At 39.9% G+C, this 18,630-nt stretch overlaps 3 protein-coding genes and 1 long non-coding RNA gene across 7 annotated transcripts in view; 1 reads left to right on the forward strand and 3 right to left on the reverse strand.

The window, feature by feature from the left end:
• LOC108162799 (thrombospondin type-1 domain-containing protein 4) overlaps positions 1 to 3,591 on the reverse strand; it is a 30,614-nt gene extending 27,023 nt beyond the window's left edge. For all 3 annotated transcript variants that reach the window (XM_017297702.2, XM_033393121.1, XM_017297701.2), the window contains exon 1: positions 3,458 to 3,591. In XM_017297702.2, coding sequence (XP_017153191.1) covers positions 3,458 to 3,532 — 75 coding nt within the window. In that variant the 5' untranslated portion in view covers positions 3,533 to 3,591. The remainder of the gene's footprint in view (positions 1 to 3,457) is intronic.
• LOC117188766 lies at positions 658 to 1,928 on the forward strand. Its single transcript, XR_004472828.1, has 2 exons — positions 658 to 839; positions 908 to 1,928. It is a non-coding gene; the product is annotated as an uncharacterized LOC117188766 (long non-coding RNA).
• A 108-nt stretch (positions 3,592 to 3,699) lies between the features above and the next one.
• LOC108162803 lies at positions 3,700 to 5,289 on the reverse strand. Its single transcript, XM_017297711.2, has 5 exons — positions 5,161 to 5,289; positions 4,887 to 5,104; positions 4,664 to 4,831; positions 3,872 to 4,204; positions 3,700 to 3,817 (listed from the first exon to the last, which is right to left on the reverse strand). The coding sequence occupies exons 1-5, from the start codon at positions 5,240 to 5,242 to the stop codon at positions 3,752 to 3,754; spliced, it is 867 nt and encodes a 288-aa protein (XP_017153200.1). The 5' UTR covers positions 5,243 to 5,289; the 3' UTR covers positions 3,700 to 3,751.
• Positions 5,290 to 6,864: 1,575 nt separating this feature from the next.
• On the reverse strand, positions 6,865 to 11,845 carry LOC108163009 (STIP1 homology and U box-containing protein 1). Of its 2 annotated transcripts, XM_033393124.1 has the most exons (6): positions 11,491 to 11,845; positions 10,483 to 10,681; positions 10,287 to 10,428; positions 10,004 to 10,109; positions 8,906 to 8,962; positions 6,865 to 7,201 (listed from the first exon to the last, which is right to left on the reverse strand). In XM_033393124.1, exons 1-6 carry the CDS (start codon positions 11,611 to 11,613, stop codon positions 6,959 to 6,961), a joined length of 870 nt encoding a protein of 289 aa, XP_033249015.1. In that variant the 5' UTR covers positions 11,614 to 11,845; the 3' UTR covers positions 6,865 to 6,958. The 2 variants fall into 2 exon arrangements, with proteins under 2 accessions (XP_033249015.1, XP_017153526.1); XM_017298037.2 differs by lacking the exon at positions 10,483 to 10,681 and having other exon boundaries at positions 10,287 to 10,443; positions 11,491 to 11,579.
• Between the last annotated feature and the right edge of the window lie 6,785 nt (positions 11,846 to 18,630).

The raw sequence follows: 18,630 nt of genomic DNA on the forward strand, positions 1-18,630 counted from the left end.
ATGTGTTCAGAAAACTAACTTGGGGTCTAATATAGCACCAAAATCTTTAACCATAGTAATTCTCTCAAGAGTGGTGCGGTGGATAAGGTGTAAGGAGACAAAAAGGGTCTGGAACGATGAAATGTCATTACTTTACGTTTTGAAGCATTAAGGTGTAACATATGTGTACAATAGCATGACTTAATGTTTTTGAGATTACAAGCCAGAGTGAGAAAAGAAATGTCCTTATACTTGGCAGAAAGCTTAACTTCATCCGCATACCTGAGTGTGTAAAGTAAGAAGACTAGATGGCTACTCTGTGGGTCTCCAGAAGTAACCTCAACTTGTGAAGAGAAGGACTTTTTGAAAAGAACTCTTTGAGACCTGGAACAAAGGTAGCTAGAAATGCATTTCAGGAGGTTGGGCGGAAACCCTAAAAGGTCATATTTTTGTGCTAAAAGGAAGTTTACAGAGTTGAATGCTTTACTGAAATCGGTGTAAATAACACCCGTCTGTAAGTTGACTTGAACATGTGTGGTAATTGATTGTCGTCTTACAGTATGTCAAGAAACTCTTTACACACTGAAAATAAATTAAATTTGTTGACTTTGGATAAGAAAATAATGGCCTTTGGTTCAAATTTATCAAATTTTTTTAATTCATAACCATTCAGGGATTAATTATAAAGTAGTTAGTGAAAAAAAAATAACAAAACTATAAATAGGTAACTTAAAAAATAACAAAAACAATGATTACTCATTTTTGACACTGTCAAGAAAGTCTTTACACAAAATATTTTCATTTTTTAAATTCAAAATTCTTCGTAATTATTTAATATATTTAACTTATTTTAATATTTGGTATGTCCACCCTTAGCATTGACTACATGCTGGAGCCGTTTTTTCATCGAATTTATCAATTTTTGTAGGTCATACTCAAAGGGAATCTTTTGCCACTCTTCCAATATGAATTCTTTGAGCTGATTGCGGTTTTTGGGCCCACAAATAGGCCCACAAATTTTCAATGGGGTTAAGATCGGGACTCTGCGGTGGTGTATCAATAACTTTTCCACAGTTGTAAAGCAGACAAGCTCTCACATTGGACTCTTTATGTTTGGGATCATTGTCTTGATAAAACTTAAATTTGGCCCTATTGTCCGTAATGAGACCAAAAATTTCTCCGCACTGCTTTTTAAATTTGTTTTTAAAATTTGGAGGTACTGTTTTGCATCCATTGTGTTCTCAATAAATTCAATATTTCCCACTCCTCGGCTAGAGATGCACCCCCAAATCATAACCGAAAATTTTCCAAACTTTACAGTCGGAATGATGTTTCGGTTATCTAAAGCTGTTAACGGCTTGCGCCATACTCTGGGTGGACCATCATTGTAATATAGCATCATTTTTGTTTCGTCGCAAAATATGACGTCATCCCAATACTCTGCCGGCTTACTGATCATGTTAACAGCGAAAGTGAAGCGCTTTTCCACATTGACCGACGAAAGCAGCGGTTTTTTTCGTGCCACTCTGGAAGAGTATTTATGGCGTAGAATAACCTGGCGTACTGTTTCGTGTGAAACAACCCAGTCAAGTTCTTCGTCAAGTTCCTTGGCCAGAGTCCTGACCGATATTTGCGGATTCTGATTAATTTTCCTCATGATTATGCGGTCTGCCCGTTTGTCTATCTTCCTTTTACGGCCACCTCCAGATTTGGTTTCCAGTCTCCCTTCGTTCTTCGCGCGACTTAGGACATTGTAAATTGTTTTCCTTGATACTGAAAACATGTCTACCATGTCTGCAACAGATTTGCCCAACTGGTGATTATAGTAAATCAACTGGACAACGTCAAAGCTTAGTCTTTTGTCAGGCATTTTAAAAATTTCAGAAAGTTAGTCTGTAGATGTGCACCGGTCAAAATTTCGCAACCAAATCAAAGTCAATGCAAAAATAGAGCATCACTGAGCAACGCCAAAAGCATAGATTACGGTAAAGTCCCGTTTTTTCTAAGAACGAGATCAAAACAGAGCTCGAAAACGAAATGTGTAAAGAGTTTCTTGACAGTGTCAAAAATTAGTAATCATTGTTTTTGTTGTTTTGTAAGTTACCTATTTATAGTTTTGTTATTTTTTTTTTCACTAACTACTTTATAATTAATCCCTGAATGGTTATGAATTAAACAAATTTGATAAATTTGAACCAAAGGCCATTATTTTCTTATCCAAAGTCAAAAAATTTAATTTATTTTCAGTGTGTAAAGAGTTTCTTGACATACTGTATTAATTCATGGTGAGCTGGAGATATTTTTTTCAGACTAAAAAAGGTTGTAATTTCATATAATAGTTAGGCAAGAAACTTAAATAGCAGCCAGCACCTGGTATTGTACCACATCCATCAAAATCTAGTCCAATAAAATTGTGAGGATTAAGATCCATTTCAATAACATGCATATTCCTGAAAAGCTATAGTCTCTGCATTCAAAGCATGAAAATCTATAAACAAACGATTAAAGAGAAGGCACGTGTGAAAAGAAGAAGTAAGAGTAGTTGGGAGCCATTACTACGTTCGAAACGTTTTCTTTGAATTTTTCTATGCGGCTCTTAGTTTTGGATAGTTTATTTGCAAAATGCAGAATAATATGAGTTCAGAGGCATGCATTAATCCGTATTCTTAGCAAGTAATACTCAGGATTTAATATTTGTCAGGTTAATGCTCAAAGACTTATCAAGATGTATGAGTTTACATTGTCCGAAACGTGGTTTACGTCTAATGTTTGTGATGTTATGATTACATGTAACGTATACAATGTTTTTCGATCGGACAATGAAGGACATGTTATGTTCAGTCTAACCTGACAGCTAATATAATAAGTAAGCATACCATACTAAAATAGCAACATGCTAAATTATTACCAGTTAAAAAAAAATTTGAAAGCGATGAGTCTGAATTACGCATTATCAAGCCGTTTTTAAGACCCTGGATGTCTAACAATATTAAATTGCTAATAAATTCTCGAAATGTCACCGTGACTATCACGGTTCTAAGCAAAAACTGAATAAACTGAACTAAGCAGAACATTTAACCATTCACGCAAGCAAAATCTATGGGACAAGCTTAATCCCCAATAAGCCGAGTACTTATTCCGATTAAATAAGAACACGGCGCATAAAAAAAATACGATCTGTTCTTTATTAAGTGATATCCAAAATGTAAGTGAAGCTTTCTTGCACTTAACATGCCTGCATTGCTGCTCCGATCGCTGAGGGCAACTACTCTCGGCATAATTAGTTAAGCAAGAGCAAAACATAGACAACGAAGAGCGAGCTTTTTTTTTTTTTACTAATAAACATGTTGAAGTGGGGTTGCAGCTTCTGCACCACCTGAACCCAATTATTAATCTTTCGTTGCCAATACCATGGTGTTGTCAAAAAATCAAACCTCTGACCAACTTATAGAATAATTATTCTCATGATCACACTTACCAAAGGTTTTCGTTTTCTTTGACCACGGTTCTTCTGAATGTGCTGTTTTGGTGCAACATCTATGAAGGCTATCATACTGTCTTTTGTGAATAGCTACAGTGCAATGACAGTCCCAATTTTCATCTTTGTCTTTGAAAACTAAATTCGCCTTATACAAAGTACAGGTTATCTTATGACATAAAATGCATCTTCATTTTAAGTGCCAATACCATGGCGTTGTCAAAAAATCAAATGGCTATTGCAATGAGAGCAAGGTTTTGTATTGTTTTATTCTTAATAAAATAAAAAATGTCATTAACTATCGTCTTTTTCCAATCTTTTCAACATTGGCTCTTGTATGTTGTAATGCTTTACCATTTTCTGTGAAATAACAAATAAAGATTACATATTCCTTCGCATCTTTTACTTTCATACCTGACAAAAGTTGACATCAATGGCACAAATTGCCTGAGCAGATCCGTTTGTAGATAAATTTCTGGGATTGGCAACAGTTCGAATTTGTGGTAAATTATCATTTCCTGGCTCAATATAAATCATATTTTCTTGAACAAGAAATGAAATATTCAATGCATTCTGAACAGAGTCCATAAAATTTGTGGGGTGACAAACTAATTTGAAGTATGGAATGGGCTGGTCGTTGCCAGTTCTGTAGATTTGCCTGATTTGTTTAAGCGTATTGTTGACTGATGCTGAACCTTCCTCCTTGCGCTGCAACTTGTCACTTTTTATTGGACGTTTTTCTTCCACCTGTGAAATAAATGCAAGATTACTGATTGTAATTATTAAGTATGTGCCTCATCACAGAAATCGAAAAATATAGTTGGCAGAGATAAACCCGTTAGTCTGTATTAATTTGCGCCTAGATCTTGGAGACTATACCAGCTAGAATAACAGGATTTTTTTTTTGGACTCCTGTGATATAACACTGCATCAAGTGCATATAAAATGTTTGAAACATTCTCTATTACGTTGAAGAATCTGTTTACAATCGCAATGATTGAGGATACGATGAAAATTAAATTAAATGCGCCAGAATATACCGAAAAGATTTTCATACATCTTTTTTCCGACCTATGCACACGCCAACTACATAATGTACATACATACATACATACATATGTACGTACATATAGTTCAATCTACTTATTGACCAGATTCAAACTTCTGACTAACTTAGTGAATAATTATTCTCATGATCATACTTACCAAAGGTTTTCGTGTTCGTTGACCACGGTTCTTCTGAATGTGCCGTTTTGGTGCAACATCTATGAAGGCTATCATACTGTCATTTGTGAATAACGGCATTCCAAACTGAATAGCTACAGTGCAAAGAGAGTCCCAATTTTCATCTTTGTCTTTGAAAACTAAATTCGCCTTATAAAAAGTACAGGTTATTTTGCGACAACCATATCATTAGTTGTCTACTTACAATAGCTGTAAAGACCATTTGGTCTGTAAAGTTTGTGTTATATTGTATAGCCTTTCCGACAACTTCATGATTGCGCCTTAGCAATTCAGAGTCTAGTACGAGCTCCGTAGGATTTGTACGACGTTCTTTCTGTCCCTTTGCGATTTCGTTTGATTTTCTAATAATGGTTTCTATACCAAGTATTGAGTCGTCGAACCTTTTATTTTCAATTTGTTGCTCTAAGAAAATTGAAATTCGTTAATTAACCTGCATTCAACATTAAATATCTACTTACCAATCTCAATGTTTTTTTCGATAAGATCTTGTAAACGCATAATGCGAACATCTTGTTCGTTTTCTTCTTGTTGATCTTCCATACTTTCAAACACAGAACTAACCAATCTTTATATGTGCGCTATAGAAACGATTAATTCGATGTTTTCAAAATATCGTATTAGATATTTCTAATGGTAGGAGATTGCGATAATTTGAAACAGTAGAAAAAGGAACACAAAGGGATTTATTTTAATTTAATTTACTTCACTTTTTTCCGATTTGCCTATCACAATTTTTTCAGTTAGTCAATAAAGTCTTATGTCATATGGTTATGATAGTGTCAAATACTTTTTTTGAAAGCATCAACGCCAACTATTATTTGTAATTTTGTAAATTTGATTTTGATTTACTAAGATTTTAAGTCTAGGTTTTTAACCAATCACTAACCAATATATAGATGTATCACTTCATATCCTTATAGCCTAGCCACACTGGCCAGCTTCCTTATCCTATTCCTTACCTACCTTATCATAGACGGTCCCCGAGGTTTTGCCGCTCCGCAAATTTCCCAGCTATTCCACCACCCATCTGGGATGTACCTACAAGGTAAGGCGCAAGTTTCTATGCGATATTTAGCTGATGGTATTCAATGGATTTTCGAGCGTAGACATATATTATATTAGTGCCAACCAGTGAATCGGTTCCACATCTGTCAAAAATTCCCACCGTTCCCCCGGGACGTGCTCAGTGGGCAGAGCCTATCATTTTGTTGGCACGTTTCCTTTTAATTCTAACCATACAGTATGTAAATGTGATAGTTCATGCAACGGAAACGTACGAGTATCAATAGAAGTTACAGCTTAGGGTCCCAGGTCTTCGGAAGCAACGCATTTGTTTTGCTTTGTAAATTGTATGTTTGTATGCTTTGTATCATAAAATGTTCGTAAACGGACTCAGAAATGATAAAAATCCGTTGCCATTCGTAGCTGGGCTTTGCCCTCTCCACGTTGCAGTTCGTTGCAGGGCGCTGCGCTCTCTCCACGTTAGTGTGGTTGCATTGCTATTTGGAGCTGTGTTATTCAATGACCATTCTCAAAACCCAGTGCCACCCGCCGTGATCACGGTTTCCCCTTCTGACGGCATTTTCTTGAAAAAGAAGAAGAGGTGGATTAAGCGGTACAAGGAGTTATAAATTACAGAGTTTATACATATTTGGAATCGTGATCACGAGTCTTCCTTCTGAGCATCTACGGGACCACACGTGACTGATTGGTGACACTCCGGCAATTAACGTAATGGCACATCGGGCCGTGTAATTATTAACAGCATGTGATGAAAATAAGAAATTATAATGGATAAATATGTAAAATCACATGTCAACATGACCCTAATACGAAAATATAAAACCTTAAACTTAAGATGAAAATAAAATAAAAAAATAAAATTATAATAAAAAAAGCTAAGGCTACGGATGTAAATAGAAGCCTACGTACTTTGTGCTTCCTTCCGACTGTTTCACACATCTACACAAAACTAGTGTATCCCTAAACTCTTTGAGACTTTGCAAGACAATCTTCGGGAAATAGGAGCTCTCCAGGTACACTGACGAGTCAAAAACAGTTTAGGCGACGGGAGCTGGGATCTACTCCGAAGAACTAAAAACAAAAAAATCCCTCGGACTACCAGACTGGTTGTGTATATTTCTAATACGAAAAAAGGCAAATTAAATCGCTACAATTACTTATACATTTTTTATTATCAGAGTAAAAAATGCAATATATTGACACATTTATAAGTATTAGCTATTACAATAATAATTAATAATCTAATGACCATTCATTCTCAGCAATAAAAGAGTCGACAACTTCTTTCATTGAAAAATTTGGTATTAACTGATCCTGGGTCAGTTTTACTCGTGTGACAGGATCAAAGTGACCAACCCGATGCAAGTGCTCCTCAATATCTTTACGCTCATATGTAATCCCCGATGGAGTTATCACAGGATCCGTTAGTATTTCAAAACTTATTTTCCCACATAGAAAATCGGGAACATCACGTTTCTGAAATTATAATATGTTAATATAATGAGTTGCAATAATATAGACACATTAAATTCTACGTTTTACAATCGTGGATGTGATACAGGATTATAATATTCCTGTCTACTGATAACACTAGGCAGCAAAATTGAACTTTTCATATACGCTTTGAACAAAACCAAACAAAAGAGGCGCACTCTAAAATTGCACTCATTTTTTACTTCTACAGCCTGGGGTTTCCCCAAATGTTAATCGATTCGTCTAATTTTTTGGGTTTATTGTTTTTTGTTTTCTCTAAATTAATAATAAACAATATTTCACAATTATTTTGTAGTATGGCATTGCTTTTACTACACATTAGACCCCAGTGGGCATCGAATCGTATAAAGCCTTCAGATATTAATCCATTATATCCTCAAAACAGACTTCTATTATTTCCCCTAACTCAACTAGTCATAAGGGCCTCGACATTGTCTACCATATTGAGGTCTGGGCTGTAACCTGGCCAATAACTATAAGGACTTAATGCCCAATTCCGCCTTCACAATGTTAATCTATCGTTAAAAAATAGTCGAAGCTAGTTGAATGCATTTTTAAAAATTACAAAGTGCCAAAGAATCACTTACAGAGCGCGATCGATGACAAGATGCAGAATCATCCTGAAAGATGAGATACTCTTCCCTACTCTTCTTACTCCAATAATACTTCGTAATAATTACTTCATACTTTTTTGCATTTACCATACCCTTATTTATTATTAGTGATTCAGTTTTATATTTAGATGTGTGTCCTCATATCATAAGAAAAAGCGAATGCTTTATGGTGTCAAAACAACAAATTTTCGGAATAGCGTTCTCCTCAGCTGAGACGAACTGTACAGGCACCATCTGGTCCAATGAGATTAAATTTGGACAACTCAGATTCACCTCAATTTGATTTTTGTTTAACATTTTCCAGACGGTAAGCTGACGCTACAAAGTGTTTGGGATCGATTTTGAGTTGCATTTATCAGCCTTTCAGAATTTCAGAGTCCAATACAACTAGATGAAAGATACTTAAGTTTTTTGAATGAAATACGTAAGCACTACATTGAGCTACTGACCTTCTTCAGGAAATTCGATCGCGAACTTGATTTAAAATACTGTGTGTTTGTAATATCCATATCTATAAAAAGAGCGAAAGGTGTGCGGCATTGATGGGCAATAGAGTTAGTCGAGCACGACGAGTCACTTGGCTTAGATCGATTCAAGGACGACGAGGACGTGGGGGTCGATTCGAGACGGTGTCGGATTGAAGAACTAGAATCCAAGACGATGTGCAATACCAAAAGAGTGCAAGGTGCAGACAAAATTCCAGGGCAGGCGGGCCGAATTGCCCATGCGCTAATGCAAGCGAGGCTTCAACAAGAGCGCGATAGATCGAGAGAGCGAGAGCAAAGGAAAGAAAGAGAAGCGGGAGACGAAGACAGGAGAGAACAGCTGAATAGACTGCTGCCGTGCGCGAGAATATTAATAAAAGTACATATGCGGATGACAATGTGGTACAGTGGCAGTGAAAATAACCTACAATAATAGAGATTTACTTTATTGCTGAACCACTGGGAACCAATGGGAGTCTACTTGTGCATGTAACAGTTGTGTTTTTTACTATTCTAAGTTTGTGCGAATGTCTAAAATTCTAAAACCACTGCATTGTCTAATACTCTTAATTCGTTACATAACTTACCCTTCGTCGTTCATCAACTTTTGAGTAGATATTGTTGAGCTCTTTTATATGATCATCCTGAAAAAAAAAAATATTTAATAGTATCTTGTTTATTAAATCTATTTCCTTAGCAATAACCATTACTTTTTTTTAGCAAAACGGAAGACTTAAATCAACATTTTTTAGCTTCAAAGGCTTTCAACTTTGAACGATAGCTTATTGCTTTGAAGCTTATAATACGGTTTTCATGTACAAAATAAGTCAATAAAAAGGAAAAACAAAAACAAAAAGTGCCACGCGTGCAAAATGAGCCACGCTCCAACGAAAGAGCATAGAAATCGCAAGCTTTAAATGGTAAGAATTTTAGAAAATCGGATCACACAATTTTTCGATTTTACAGTCAATTAGCAACTTTTTGCGATAACCGGAGCATGGGTGTATAATGATATTCCGATTAATGATTCGGAATATACTTTAACATTCAATAAATGCACCATTAACTGTTCGAAGCCAAATGGAGTTTTCGTAAAAGGATAAAGAATTATATTAAAAAGGGAGGATAATTAAAATGAAAAAAACATGAAAAGTAATTAAATATGAATAAATATATATACTCTTACAAATAAAGTGAGTACAATAGCTGGCAGAAAACGCTAGTGTTTGTGCATACAATTTTTTAAATTGGTAATTCTTAATATTTCATAATTACAAGACGCGGAAGGGGCAAACTCTATTCAGTATAATATCACAAGTGTCTGCACACAAAATTAGATTACTCTTCTAGATTACCGGAACGGGCAGACCAAAGGACGAACAAACCGACATGACTATATCTACCATACTTGGTATATGATGCTGAATCTGTCGGAATCTCTCCCTTCTTGCTGTTACATTCATTTAATTATTTCAATTATGTAACTGTTATTTTGGTATTACTGACGATTAATTGGTTTTGGTACAATAATATATATTTAATATAATACAGTATGTATTTAATCTCTGAAAATATTTACGTGTTTCAAGTTTAAGAACGGATGTGAAAAGAACCAATAAAAATATGCACCAACGATAAATGGAGTGATGCAAATTCAAGCATAACTAGTTCTATCTGTTACTTACACACTCTTGTTCAATTTCTTGTTGCTTTTCTTTTAGCTGATCTTCATGTAAGTTTTCATTTAGTTTTAAATTGGATAAACGACTTTCCATGTCATCTTTAATTAATCTGAAAAAAATATATATAATTCATGTTTTAACGAATAATCCAGGTTCTTTTTGTATGTCCTATGTCTTAAAAAGACTTATGCATGTCATTAATTTGTGTTAAAATAAAGGTGAACGTTGTGAGCACGGCAAGGGCCGCGGTTCTACCTTTTACCCGGTACTCAGCTAAAATTCTTACCGATTCAAATAACTTTGAAGTTCAATCTCTTCTTGCATTCGTTTTTCTTCCAAGACATTCCAGCGTTTTTTGCGAGCAAGTCGTAATTGTAATGTTATATCATCACCAAAGTTTTGCTTTTGTTCCTTTGACAAATCGTAAGCTGGAAAAAAATATTCTTAGAAGAAGAACTGTTGATTAATTAATTACTACTAACCGCGTTGGAGATGCTTTATTGCTTCGTCATAGCTGTCTATCTCAATAAGGCCTTGCCCCAAGAAAAAGTGCCCTTTTAGCAAGTTAGCGTCGATATCCAAAGCTCGCCGACAATCTTGACAGCACAGCTCCCATCGTTTTAGCTTCAGATTGCAAAGCGCACGATTTGTGAAAAAGGTAGCATTTGTTGGGTTTTTTATCTTTGAATAAAATGAAAACCACTTGTTAATAAGCCGCACTAATTTAACAACCCACATACTCTTGCAAAGCCAAGGACTTAGAAGTTTAGTTTAAATTAAGCAACTCTGATGGGCATTCTCTACGATCTGCGTTTTCGGTTTACACGTATCTTCAAAATAGTGGATTCCACAGATTTTCGTCCTTTGTGGGGAAAGGCAGACGGACATGCAGACATGGCTATATTGAGTCATGTTGATTGGCTCGGGAACACATTGCAACACAAAATTCTTTTACAAGATTGTTTAGTCACTAATAAGCCAATATTAAATACGTCCCTGTGGGAATTTGACTTGAATCCTTTTCGTTTTTTAATTAAAATCAATTTGTCATACAAATATTTTTCTCAAAAAGACATAAATTCAGCTGGTCAATGTGATCAAGAATATATATAAATATTTATTTCTATGTATTCTAGTTGGTTAACTTTGAAAATCGGAGTACCATGCAAAGAGATGCAAAGAAAAAAAGTCCGAAGGTTACCAACACATAATTTATTGCCCCATATACAAATGTGTGCATACAATGACGACTATATGGGTACTTTTGCACGCCGAATCGTAAACATTTAATAATATGTAATTTACAATCTGATGAGTAATGGAGAACTCATGCAAAATTCTAGTCATTTGTCTTAAATAGACGTAAAATATTTATTTTGTTTTGTTTTTATTCGCGCTGGGAGGGTGCGAACAAATTTTAAGCCGAATTGTATGTATGTATGTAGTTCATACATACATACATATGTATGTACATATGTAAGTATACTTACAATAGCTTTGGAATAACAATTTATTGCGTCGTCGAATTTGCGAGCTGCAAATAAACAGTTTCCTTGTTCTTTCAATTGAAGATCAGATAAATTTGTTGTAGAATAGAATTGTTTAGTCGTCATGCTGGCAAATTATGCTGGGTTACTGGTTTTTCTATGTAATCAAGTTTCCCAATGAAATATATTATAATGCTGAATTGATATTTATCGCAGGCCAACGCAAATTGTCGATTTAGTTTCACACAACATTTAGTTAGTAGTGGATGCTGTTAAAACTGAATTATTCAACATATTATTGAACATCTGTTTTTATTGACCGTATGAAGTAATTGAGATGTTAAAATCCAAGTTTTTGTTAGAGATGTCAAAGCGCTTTAATAAGGGTACTCTAGAATGTGATTAGTACAATTAGATAAAAATAAAATAAAAGTTGTATTTCACATTTTGATAAGTCTGAATTTCTTGCCGTTTTCATTTTTCTATGTTTTAGATTATAAAAGGTCAAGTTTTTGCACTAGAAGGGAGTGGATTACAGACCCGAATTCTTTACTTGTCGGTGTAAATAGCAATGAAAGTCAGATTCCGGAAAAACCTTTCATAAAAGAGGTGAAATCTAATAAATTTGTGGTGGTTGACTTTCTAACTTTCTTAAGAATAGAAATTGTAAACGATTCCTTCCAGATGGGGGGAAGCATCCAGATTCAATGAATAGGGTGAATAGCTTAAGCACGGGTCCATGCAGAGTCTTCGCGCAGTACCTGAGTACACAGCCGCACTATAGCATTGAGCGTTAAGAGCGGAGAAATTTTACCAAGCTTTTTACATAGCAAGAGCAAGAAGAAAAAGAGACAAAAAACTTCTAGAAATTTTGCATATAGTCTTGAAGTGAAGTTTATTAGACTGGACAATTTTTTGGAGAATGGACTTAAATACATATGTACATTTTATTTTTATTTAATTCATTATTATTTTATATAGCATATATATACGAGTACTGTATGGGGAGTGCTGGACTTCGACTAACTGGAAGGTTGGCGAGAACAAGTAAAAAAACATTATGGGAAAAGCAGGCAGTATGAGTGAGACAAATATACGCTGCAACGGAGAATTGTGTGTTGAAAAGTATGATTTGACTAGACTGTTGGTGAAAATAGTTTTTAGACTAATTAGTGATAAATGGTGTTCGACTGATACGGTGCAATGACATAAGACTTTTCTAATAGCTGTATGAAGTTAGACTTGTAAAATTTTCTTATAAATAACATCGGTCTTAAACCAATGTGGAAAGAGATTAAGCAACGTCGGTCAATTACAGTGATCTGGCAGTTCAGAGTTCGAGCCAAGCACAGACTGAGCGGTACAGGTGCTGTTTAACAGTCTTTACGGCCGCTTTCTGCAATCCGCCAAAGTGCTGAAAGTGCGGTGGGATGAAATGCCTGTCGATCGAGTCAGCCAAGTAGGATTAATGGACCTACTTCATAACTGAGTCGCGCAGACAAAGCTTCTTTAGATCTAGAAGTTCGTTCTTGGCGACAACGAAATTTGTCCGACCAAATTTGACCTCACTCGAGTGAAATATCAGAAACGGTGAGCCCCGGTGAATGCCTAAGACGATGAACCACAGCTCTGACTGGATAAGGCGAGCATTTCGAATGAATATCAGAATATGGCTAAACGACTGTCCTTCCCTGGACACGACATATATGGAAGCGCGAAGTAACGCGCAATCGTAGATAAAACCGACCGCTTGGAAGGCTTTGAATTGGTGTCCAGCAGAGTCCCACATAAAGCCAAGAGTTTTAGTTGTGTCGCTTCCTTCATTAATCCTTAGGAATTTTTCTATGCCATCCTCACGATTTCCCTCAAGTACTTCCTGGTGATTACAGCACAGTTAGCTTAAGTTACTTGCCTAAACATACGAATACATTCATCAAACCTTGCATGCATCCTAGCTTCCGGATCTAGAGATTTGTGCATTGCCAAGAGCGCCGAGCTTGCAACCTTCTGTCCACCGTCAAATACGATCCACCCAAACCGAGTCCGGCCGGGTCGGGTCGGGTCGGCATGAGTCCAAGTGTCCCGTTTTTAGGAAAGAGAAAAAGAAGGAAAGCTTATTCACTGCTTTGTGACGCAGCAACGGTGACAAATTTCCGAATAGCTTGCAAGAGTATTTTTCGTGGCCAGCTGAATGGCAAACAGCTCATCAAGCCGGCTCGTCCGGACAGTTTGGTTGAGCCCACCCACGCTGAAAGCCACATCAGGAACCAACGTCAGTGCGCGCAACTGAGTCCGATGTTATATTGTCATAGACCGGAGCGAGAAAACGTAATAAGTCGGAAGCGTCAGCTTAATACAGATACGATTTTAATAACGAATCTTTATTTCGATATAATTGCGGTAAGAACCGGCAAGCAGATCAGAGTTAAGAATTGCCAAAATCTCATATACGAGAGAAAATCTCATATGCGAAGCTTTTCTAGAGTTAGAACTGTTGCTCCGACGACTCGATAAAAGCGGTATTTTTTCGACTTGACAGAAGCTTTTCATAACCAGCCAAAATTTGAGAACGAGGAGGGATACATTTCCAGTCGATTATATCGCTGCGGCAAGGTGAAGTGATGACAGAGATCGTTGATACATTGTTGAGCAGCTCTTTGAGCTCCAACACTTCATTCCACAGGGCCGTGGCAATCTGAATACTTAGGTTGGGTTAGGTTTGAGGCGGCTGCCGGGCTCGCTCGGAACCCGTCACACTTAGGCCGGTTTCGGCCCGTTGTGATACCGCATAGGATCATTTCCTTCCTGCGTTGTGAGACTTCCTGTCAGCAATTATCCCATCCAGATGCTCTCACAAAGTTCGCTATCCTCCTGGGACATAGTTTGGACATCTCTGAGATGTCGTGTAGAAAGGCTGAGCCCAGGTGCTGTAGCCTTCTTCTGCTGAGAGCTGGGCAGGAGCAGAACAGATGTTCCACTGTCTCCTCCTCTTCCTCGTCTTTACAGCTGCGACAAAAATCGTTATGTGGGGCCCCCAGCCTGTTAGCGTGGGTGCCTATTAGCCAGTGTCCCGTGAGGGAACGTGTGACTACGCTGCACCTTTTCCTGCTTAACTTGAGGAGCTCGGAGGTGCGCTTCATGTCCATGGTCGGCCATGTTTGCCGAGTTGTGCGACATCGTGGCACTGTTTGCCACATATCGTTGTTTAGTCGCTTGTATTGCTCCCTTATAATGAGCTTACAGGTGGCCATTGGCATACAGATATCCTCCTTGTCTTGGAGAAGGGGGATTGTCGTGCCAGATCTGGCCAGCTCGTCCGCTATACAGTTGCCCTCGATGTCCCGGTGGCCCGGGACCCAAATCAGGCTAATAGCAAATTGCTGAGCCATCTCGTGCAGAGATTTGCGGCAGTCTGCCACGGTGGCCGAGTTCGAAGAAATCGCGCTTAGCGATTTGATCGCAGCCTGGCTGTCGCTATAAATGTTTAGCTTGGTTGCCGTGACGGCAGCCGCTTGTAGGCAGTCTAGAGCCTCCCTGATTGCTATGACTTCCGCTTGAAAGACACTGCAATGATCTGGGAGTCTGAAGGAATGCCTTATGCTTAGCTGTTCAGAGTAGATTCCCCCTCCGACTCTGTCGTCCAGCTTTGATCCATCTGTGAAGATGTTTATGGCCCCATCTGGGCATGGGAGTCCCTCGAGCCATTCGTCTCTGTGAGGGATGATTGTGTCGAAGGGAGTGTCTGTGTACTCTCTTGGAACTTGGTAGTCTGTTTTTGAGGGGACGCTACTGCTATTATTTAATATGGCTGAGTGACCTATGCACTGTGTCACCCATTGATCTGAGTCTCTTAGACGTATTGCTGCTGCTTCTGCCCGTTCCTTTCCTGCGAGGTCAAGGCTCTGTAGGCATAGGATGGCATTTAGCGCATCATTTGGGGTGGTGCGAAGAGCTCCGCTGATGCATAGGGCGGCAGTCCGCTGGACTTTGCCCAGTTGCTTGGTGATAGGGCCGGCCACCACACCGTAACTCCGTAGAGTAGTATTGGTCTAACTATAGCTTGATATATCCATTGGACTATGCTTGGGATCATACCCCATCTTAGCCCAATAGCTTTTTTGCATGTGTAGAGTGCAGTCATTGCCTTCTTCACTCTGTCTTTGACATTCAGGTTCCAGCTAAGCTTCTTGTCAATTACCAACCCTAAGTAACTGGCACTGTCGCTAAAGGAGAGCCTGCATCCTTGTAGTATTGGAGGGTTGAGGGGCGGGACCTTGTATTTATTTGTGAATAGTACGAGTTCCGTTTTTGAGGGATTTACTCCCAGACCGCGCGATTCTGTCCAGTCCGACAGTTGCGCTAGCTTTGTGGACATTAAGTCGCACAGTGTTTGGGGGTATTTCCCCGAGAAGATAATCGCAACGTCGTCCGCATAGGCCACGACATTGCAGCCCCCCCTTCTAGGTCACATAGAATCTTGTTGACTGCTATGTTCCACAGAAGAGGAGACAGGACACCACCTTGCGGGGTGCCTCTGTTGACATACCTTGACTGGGCGGACGATCCCATCGATGATGTCACCGTCCTGCATGTGAGCAATTGATCAATGAGCATCACCAAGTGACGGTCCACCCCCAGGTCAGTCAGGGCTTCTGTAATGGTGCCCGGTACAACGTTGTTGAAAGCTCCCTCAATATCGAGAAAGGCTATGAGTGAGTACTCTTTGTGATGCAGAGATTTCTCCACCGCTGAGATCACTTCATGAAGAGCCGTTTCCGTGGATTTTCCTTTCCGGTAGGCATGCTGTGCGCCTGACAGCAACTGAGGGTGTATATTTGTCCTCAGTTGCAGCCCGACGAGTCTCTCAAAGGTTTTGAGGAGGAAGGACGATAGGCTGATTGGTCTAAAGTCTTTTGCAGCTGAGTGCGAGGCTTTCCCAGCTTTGGGAATGAAGACTATCTTTGCCTTAAGCCATGTTCGCGGGATTGTACCCACAGCCAGTATCTTCCTGAAGATACCTTGTAGCCAGTTGATGGCCGTATCCCCGGCCTTCTGAAGTTGGGCCGGGATTACCTGGTCTGGGCCTGGCGATTTGAACGGGTTGAAGCTGTTTATTGCCCAGCTTATGTTACGTTTTGTGAGGATGTGATCCATCGAGGTTACTGGTCCCTCTCCTGGAAGATGTGCCGTCTCGATGGTTGTGCACCCTGGAAAATGTGTGTCTAGTAGAATGTGCAGGGACTCCTCACTGGAGTTAGTCCACGTGCCGTCATTCCTTTTAAGATACCCTACCGAGGGGTTAGTTTTTGAGAGAATCTTGCGAAGCCTTGCGGCCTCTGACGTTTCCTCAATTTCCGAGCAAAATTGTTGCCAAGAGGCCCTTTTTGCTTTCCTTGTTTCCTTTTTATATAGTGACAGACTGATTTTGTAGTCTGCCCAGTGGCTCTCCTCGTTCGCGCTTTTGGCCCTGTTGAAGAGGGTCCTGCAGCTTTTACGTAGGATGTCTATTTGTTTTGACCACCAGGGGGTTTCTTTTTCCCCCTAGGTTTGCTAGAGGGGCACGCTGCCGCGAAGGCTTTGTTGCATGCCTCTGTGAACCTGTTCACTAGGCGATCTAGGTCGTCTTTTGTGTCAGGGCATGATGGTGCTTTGGAGGGGAGTAAGTCCTCCAGGGCTGAGCTATATTTTTCCCAGTTGGCTTTCCTGGGATTAATATAGTCCTTAGGTTTCTGACACTCGAGGGATAGTGTGGTCTCGATGTATCTGTGGTCAGAGAAAGAGTGGTCATCAAGGACTTGCCAACTCTTGACTATGTCTAACAGGTTGGAAGACACTAGGGTGATGTCAATAACCTCCTGTCGATTTTTAATTATAAAAGTGGGGTCGTTGCCCCGATTACAAATAAATAGATTTGAGTTAAGGATGAAGCTGAAAAGTGATTCACCCCTTACATTTGTGTTCGAGCTCCCCATTGAGTGTGGTGAGCGTTGGCATCGCAACTTATTAATAGGTCTATGTCCGACCTCTCGCTGTCGCTGGCTAGTTTGCGAACCAGGTCGTTGGGAGGATCGTTTCCCTCATGGGCCATGTAGGACGACATCAGCCTTAGATGTGTCCCTTTCAGCTCTAGGCTTGCCGCCGTGTTGTCGCTATCGCTATAGTTATGGAGCAGAAAGATATTAAGGTGCTTTCTGGCGAGAATGCAGGTGCGGGTTTTACCTTCATGTTGAGCTACAATTATCTTGTACTCCTTCGACCCTAGTCCACAAACCTTGTCTCCCACTATCCAAGCTTCCTGGATCAGGGCTACGTCTGCTCCGCTCTCTTCGAGGCGGAGTATAAGAGCAGCAGATGCTGCTTTACAGTGGTGGAGATTGATCTGAAGGAGCCTCAAGGACATCCTTAGTGTTCTCCACCACTGTACTGTCGGCATCCGGATCGTCCTCGACTTCCTCGTGGCAACACATCGCCTCGAAGTCGCATCTCAGCGTGCCATCGGTGGAGTAGCCCTCTGGGTCTATCTCTGTGTGATCGTCGGGTGCTTCGATCTCCGAGGCAGCGTCCTGCTCGACTGGCTTGTCGACAGGACGTGCCTCGGCCACCGCATCCGACTTGTAGACCTTTACGGTCACAGAGCTGAACCCAAAATTGAGCTCGCCTTTGGCAGCCTCAATCGGGGCCAGCGACTCTTTGTTGAGGACGACCACCGCCTGGTTTGTGGGGCCCTGTGTCGTCTCAACTTTGACCACCTTCCAATCCGCTGTTGGGAGGTGGGGGTTGCATCTTTGCAACATTTTTAGGATGCGCTCCGGCTCCTTCATGGAGGCGGGCACCCAGACTCTCGCCCTTGATCTACTGGGCACTTCGCTCCAGTCTACAGCGACGAGCTTCGCCCCTGGGTAGACTTCCCCGACTTGCGCTACCGCTGCTTTGTACAGCTGTACGGAGCGCTCGTCTTCACAGGCTACGATTTTTATGCAGCCCTGGTACCAGCCCATGTCTTTGCAGACGGGGGGGGGGGGTCCAGGCTGCTTTTCCAGCAGCTCGAAGCAGCGGTCGGCCAGTGCCGCTTCCACCCACTTCCACTGGTTTCTAGGTATCCGGGAGACCGCGCTGCCTTTGTCCAGGACGCCACTCAGCGTC

This window comes from Drosophila miranda, chromosome 4 (genome assembly GCF_003369915.1).
Source record: "Drosophila miranda strain MSH22 chromosome 4, D.miranda_PacBio2.1, whole genome shotgun sequence".
Classification (NCBI taxonomy): Eukaryota; Metazoa; Arthropoda; class Insecta; order Diptera; family Drosophilidae; genus Drosophila; species Drosophila miranda.